Source organism: Asparagus officinalis, chromosome 4 (genome assembly GCF_001876935.1).
Source record: "Asparagus officinalis chromosome 4, Aspof.V1, whole genome shotgun sequence".
NCBI classification, from domain to species: Eukaryota; Viridiplantae; Streptophyta; class Magnoliopsida; order Asparagales; family Asparagaceae; genus Asparagus; species Asparagus officinalis.
In genome coordinates, this window is record NC_033797.1 from 38,151,404 (window position 1) to 38,157,391 (window position 5,988).

A 5,988-nucleotide genomic window follows, 5' to 3' on the forward strand; every position below is an offset into this window, starting at 1 on the left:
GGGGGGGGGGGTTAAAAATAAATGATTAATGGGTTTTGTTAGTTTGGATATTTTGATTGCTTCAGTCTTTTGATTATCCTCTGTTTTTTTACCCCTACTCTCTTGGATGGAGATTTTTAATTAACCATTTCTTAATGGTTTTATTTCTTTCATTTGTTTTTCTTTTTTGTTTATTTATCAGTCTGAATTCAATCTCAAAGTTACCTAATTTGTCTTCTTTCTCTTGTATCTAGAGTTTATGCACTTTGACGCGTCAAGATTCAGAGTCGAACAAATTTTTTAAACAGACCCATTCCAACTTTTTATTTTCAAAACCGACTCTTTTTTTTTTTTACCAAAACCGATCCGATTTTGTGTTTAGCAGACTAATCACCTTCCTAAATAGTCGGGGTTGTCAACCCCGACTATTTAGGACATTAATTTTTAGGGTTTAATGCTTCTAATTAGGGTTTAACACCGTCCTAAATAGTCGGGGTTGCCAACCCCGACTATTTAGGAAGGTGATTAATCTGCTAATCATAAAATCGGGTCGGTTTTGATAAATAAAAAAAAAAAAGTCGGTTTTGAAAATTAAAAATTGAAATGGGTCTGTTTAAAAAATTTGTTCTTCAGAGTCCGGGTAGTATTTTTAAATGCAGATCTGGGATATTTCGTATTTAGAATAATTGCTTGTACGGGTGTCCATTCTTTTTTTTTTGTATGTGATGCTGACTGTTTTTTTAATGCCTGCCACTGATATTTTTTCTTCTGCTATTTTTTGTGTGTATTTATTTAGTATTGTGATGTCACTAATTTTCCTCAAGTTTGTTCGGATTTTGGTGTCATCTGCTGTTAGTACCTATTTACAGTTTGTGCCACTCTAATTTTTTTAATTAGGTAATCTGATTCTTGAATGCACTGTTATATATTACTTAAAGGAAGAGAATCTAGGTGATTGTAGCTGAGGCTTGTTGGGAACATTATATTTCCTACCCACCTCAAGGTTATTTAATGCCCATTTCTTGCTATGTTACTTAGTACCTCAAATGGATGGGGAACTTCTAGGTACACAACCGAGTTTTTGGGAAATATGTTTTATCTAAAATCAGTAAATATTCACGTTATTTGAACTAATTTCATTGTGTCATACTTTATTTCATGGTTCATACATGTTAATGTTATTGCATTATAGGCAGTAGGAACCATAGCAATATTGTAGTTTCCGCGTTTAGGACTCAATCATATATGTACCGTAAAAATCATTGTTCATGCATGATGATGCATTGCATGATAATCAGTCTGCATTCAACAGTTAAATTACTTGCTGCACGTTTTTACTTCAGCATGGAGTAAGATTTTTAGAAGGGAAGCATTATTGCAGTGAGGGTCTATAGCCACAATGCTAGGGCAGGTGTGAGAAAACAGACCATCAGCACCTAATGTTGCAGGTGGATGAAGTTATGGTTCATGACACTCCAACTGTGCTGTTTCTTTTTCGGTTGGCAATGCTCATATTATAGTGCTTCTGGAGCAGTCTCGCTCAATATCCTACTACCAAATTTAACTTCTATTGTAAGGGACATGAGACTTAATGGAGTCCAGAAGGTTCTTATTGTTTATAAGGGAAAAAAAATATCGGATATCATTTTCCCCTATAATTCATTCTGTCCAGTTTCCACATTAAATGTTATGATTATCTGTGGTTTTATGATACTGCTTTTTGAAGATTTTATTTTTTCTCAATTGAAACCAGGGTTGGGAGTCAGAAGAAATCCTTCAGTCCTCCGAAAGAGGTGCACGTTCAGGTCACTCATTCAATGCCACCTCAAAAGATAGAAATCTTCCAGAGCTTGGAGGATTGGGCTGAGAACAACATCTTGGTCCATCTGAAGCCGGTTGAGAAGTGTTGGCAGCCTCAAGATTTCCTACCAGATATGTCGTCTGAGGGATACGAAGTTCAGTTGAATGAACTGAGAGAGCGGGCTAAGGAGCTTCCGGACGATTACTTTGTTTGCCTTGTTGGGGATATGATCACTGAAGAGGCTCTGCCTACTTACCAAACGATGCTCAACACCCTTGACGGGGTCCGAGATGAGACAGGTGCAAGCCCTACTTCTTGGGCTATTTGGACACGGGCATGGACTGCTGAAGAGAACCGACATGGGGATCTTCTTAATAGGTATCTCTACCTTTCAGGGAGAGTCGATATGAGACAAATTGAGAAGACTATCCAATATCTGATTGGCTCAGGCATGGTAAGTACTTTCTGCATTTTCTGTCTGCTTTCATTAACTTATTTTTGTCTTGATTCTCTGCAAATTATTTAAATTTTTCGTCAATCTTTACTTTTGCAGCATGATATTATGAAAAAGTGGTTACAACTTAAGATAAATAGTTTAGTACGTATCTAATCAATACCGGTAAATGGCTACTGATGTTATTTGTTAGGATCTGCATCATTTGTATATGAAAAAGTGGTTACAACTTAAGATAAATAGTTTAGTACGTATCTAATCAATACCGGTAAATGGCTACTGATGTTATTTGTTAGGATCTGCATCATTTGTTATTATTACCTTTTTCATCTTGGTAAATTTGTGCGGTAGAATACAACTACTTGCCGGATACTGTGGAAGCCTAAAGATTTTCTTGAACTCTTGATTCTTTTCCGTTCAGTGTTTGCTTGATTTCAAATTGTCGTTAGCAGAAGTGGGCCCAGTTTTCTATCTTCTGCATATCGTCGTAAAGCTATTGATCATTTATGGTTTGGGAAGTTCTATTTGTCAATTTTACAAATTTAAGCTATGCTATTTCTATAACAGTAGCATTATTGCAGTATAGCTAAGATTTTCATAATGAAACGATTTAATATGATATTTTTTAGAAGTTGCTAGTTCTTCAATTTGAACATAATGCTGATTTCTTTAGTAATTTAGATTCATAACTAGTTCTCTATGCAATGTCTCTGTTTCCACAATTGTGAGATGTCTTTTTCTTTCTTTGTAAATTTTAAAAATTTAAGGTCCGTCCAAAACAGCTCACAAGTGTTTGGCGTAGAAGTGGAACTTACCAGTCCGACCATACAGAATCCTATTGCAATTTGTACACAATCACACATCATCAGCCAAAACCTCAAGCATGAATGTTGACGACTGGCTGACCCGAGCGTGTTATTCATTTTGATCTTCTAATTCAGCACTCTTTTCCCAGCTATTTCTATTTTCGGGCCAGACAGAAATACTTAATAATTTTGTGAATAACCGACAGACCTTGAATTTCAAGCTCAAGAAATGATAATGTTCATGCTCGGTAAAATTTTCTGATAGTGTGATTTTCTATGTAGTTTCATTGTTCAGCCACTGCAACATTCTGAGTCAATGAAAATTCTCAAATTAGTCTCAAGCCTTCCCTTAGTCATGTTCTCAGAACTATTGTCCAGTATTCAGTTTTACCATATATATTGTTAAAACTCATAAAATTTATAAAGTTACTTATGCATTTTACAACTTATTCAATAATTCTCTGTAAATTATTCACGGAACAGTGTAATGTATGAACTGGTGATCAATGTTAGTATTTGACATGTAATAGCTGACACATGTAACCGTCATTATTTTACTTTTACCTTCTGATTATTGGTTTCTGGCTCATTATTGGTTTATTTCTTTTAATTTAACGTCTCCTCTTCCTCTCTCTGTTGTACATTCACAGGACCCTAGGACTGAGAACAACCCCTACCTCGGCTTCATCTACACCTCCTTCCAAGAGCGAGCAACCTTCATATCTCATGGCAACACAGCCCGTCATGCCAAGGAGAAAGGAGACCTGAAGCTCGCCCAGATATGCGGCATCATCGCCTCTGATGAGAAACGGCACGAAACAGCCTACACAAAAATTGTCGAGAAATTGTTTGAGATCGACCCAGATGGCACGGTCCTCGCGTTTGCTGACATGATGAGGAAGAAGATCTCCATGCCTGCCCACCTCATGTATGATGGCCGCGACGATAACCTCTTTGAGCACTTCTCCTCCGTCGCCCAGCGACTGGGTGTCTATACCGCCAGGGACTATGCTGATATCCTCGAGTTTCTCGTGGATCGGTGGAAGGTGGGGGAGTTAACGGGGCTCTCGGGAGAAGGGAAGAAGGCTCAGGACTATGTCTGTACGTTGGTGCCGAGGATAAGGAGGTTGGAGGAGAGGGCAGCAGGGAGGGCTAAGCTGAAGCCTAAGGTTCCTTTCAGTTGGGTGTTTGATAGGGAAGTGCAGCTTTGATTGAGGTCTTTTCAAGGGAGTTGTTATCAGTTTTGGGTTTTCATTGCTTAGGGTCTTAGTCCATGTGTAAGTTGTATTGTTCTTTGGGGAGAAGGCGGGGGGAGATGATATTTGGGGGGGTGAGGGCTGTAGATACATAAATATTATAGTCTTTGAGGAGCAGAGGTAAGGTTTGAGGTGGTGTTATTCATGTGTAAGTTTAGTACTCTGTTGACGAGTAAATGTTTAAAGTGGTTTCTTAAATCTCTCCTGCCAAATAATGGTAATTATTTTAGCTCTCGTCGTCTTGTTAACTTCATGTTGAATTTTTCTGATGGAATTAGCGCTCCGCTATGTGTTCCGCTGTATTTTGTTTCTTTTATTGGCGTCTTAAATGCATTCAGAGTGTTTCACCCTGATGAAGGACTTGGATGCATTATGATTTATCATTCAACCAGATAAAATTTGCTTTTGCAGCAAACTAGATGCGACCAAATCATTACTTACCCCGGCCACGGCACTGCTGAATCTATTTCCCACCTCCTACAATGTTTTAATGCATATGGTTGTCAATTGTGAAATCTTCGGAGTTTATTTTCGAGAATCCTTTCTTCTAATGTTATTTTACAGGTCGCACGCTTTCTAGCCTTGGTTTGGTAAGGGGTTTGAGGATGGAAGGTGAGGTGAGAGGGGGTGCATGATGTGGAGGGATGGACATCCCCTTTTTTCCTTTTTTTTTTTAATTTTAGAAATGGACATATTTTTAAGCTTGCATGTTTGGTTGGAGGGGAGGTATAAACTTTTGTAGTTTGTTTTCTCTCTTATCCTCCTAATTTGGGAGAATCGTTCTCTCTCTAACTTTTTAGTTCATTTTGTGGCTTCCTTTCCCTTCCCTCACCTCCCCCCATACCGCCAGGGACTATGCTGATATCCTCGAGTTTCTCGTGGATCGGTGGAAGGTGGGGGAGTTAACGGGGCTCTCGGGAGAAGGGAAGAAGGCTCAGGACTATGTCTGTACGTTGGTGCCGAGGATAAGGAGGTTGGAGGAGAGGGCAGCAGGGAGGGCTAAGCTGAAGCCTAAGGTTCCTTTCAGTTGGGTGTTTGATAGGGAAGTGCAGCTTTGATTGAGGTCTTTTCAAGGGAGTTGTTATCAGTTTTGGGTTTTCATTGCTTAGGGTCTTAGTCCATGTGTAAGTTGTATTGTTCTTTGGGGAGAAGGCGGGGGGAGATGATATTTGGGGGGGTGAGGGCTGTAGATACATAAATATTATAGTCTTTGAGGAGCAGAGGTAAGGTTTGAGGTGGTGTTATTCATGTGTAAGTTTAGTACTCTGTTGACGAGTAAATGTTTAAAGTGGTTTCTTAAATCTCTCCTGCCAAATAATGGTAATTATTTTAGCTCTCGTCGTCTTGTTAACTTCATGTTGAATTTTTCTGATGGAATTAGCGCTCCGCTATGTGTTCCGCTGTATTTTGTTTCTTTTATTGGCGTCTTAAATGCATTCAGAGTGTTTCACCCTGATGAAGGACTTGGATGCATTATGATTTATCATTCAACCAGATAAAATTTGCTTTTGCAGCAAACTAGATGCGACCAAATCATTACTTACCCCGGCCACGGCACTGCTGAATCTATTTCCCACCTCCTACAATGTTTTAATGCATATGGTTGTCAATTGTGAAATCTTCGGAGTTTATTTTCGAGAATCCTTTCTTCTAATGTTATTTTACAGGTCGCACGCTTTCTAGCCTTGGTTT

The 5,988-nt window shown here is 38.8% G+C and overlaps 1 protein-coding gene across 2 annotated transcripts in view; it reads left to right on the plus strand.

Moving 5' to 3' along the window:
* LOC109837217 (stearoyl-[acyl-carrier-protein] 9-desaturase, chloroplastic-like) overlaps positions 1-5,633 on the plus strand; it is a 6,108-nt gene extending 475 nt beyond the window's left edge. The window contains exons 2-4 of one of the 2 annotated variants that reach the window (XM_020405365.1): positions 1,733-2,234; positions 3,691-4,043; positions 5,147-5,633. In XM_020405365.1, the coding sequence (XP_020260954.1) occupies positions 1,733-2,234; positions 3,691-4,043; positions 5,147-5,354 (1,063 nt within the window). In that variant the 3' untranslated portion in view covers positions 5,355-5,633. Of the gene's footprint in view, positions 1-1,732; positions 2,235-3,690; positions 4,531-5,146 lie in introns of those variants that run through there. The other variant, XM_020405364.1, reaches the window with a different exon arrangement.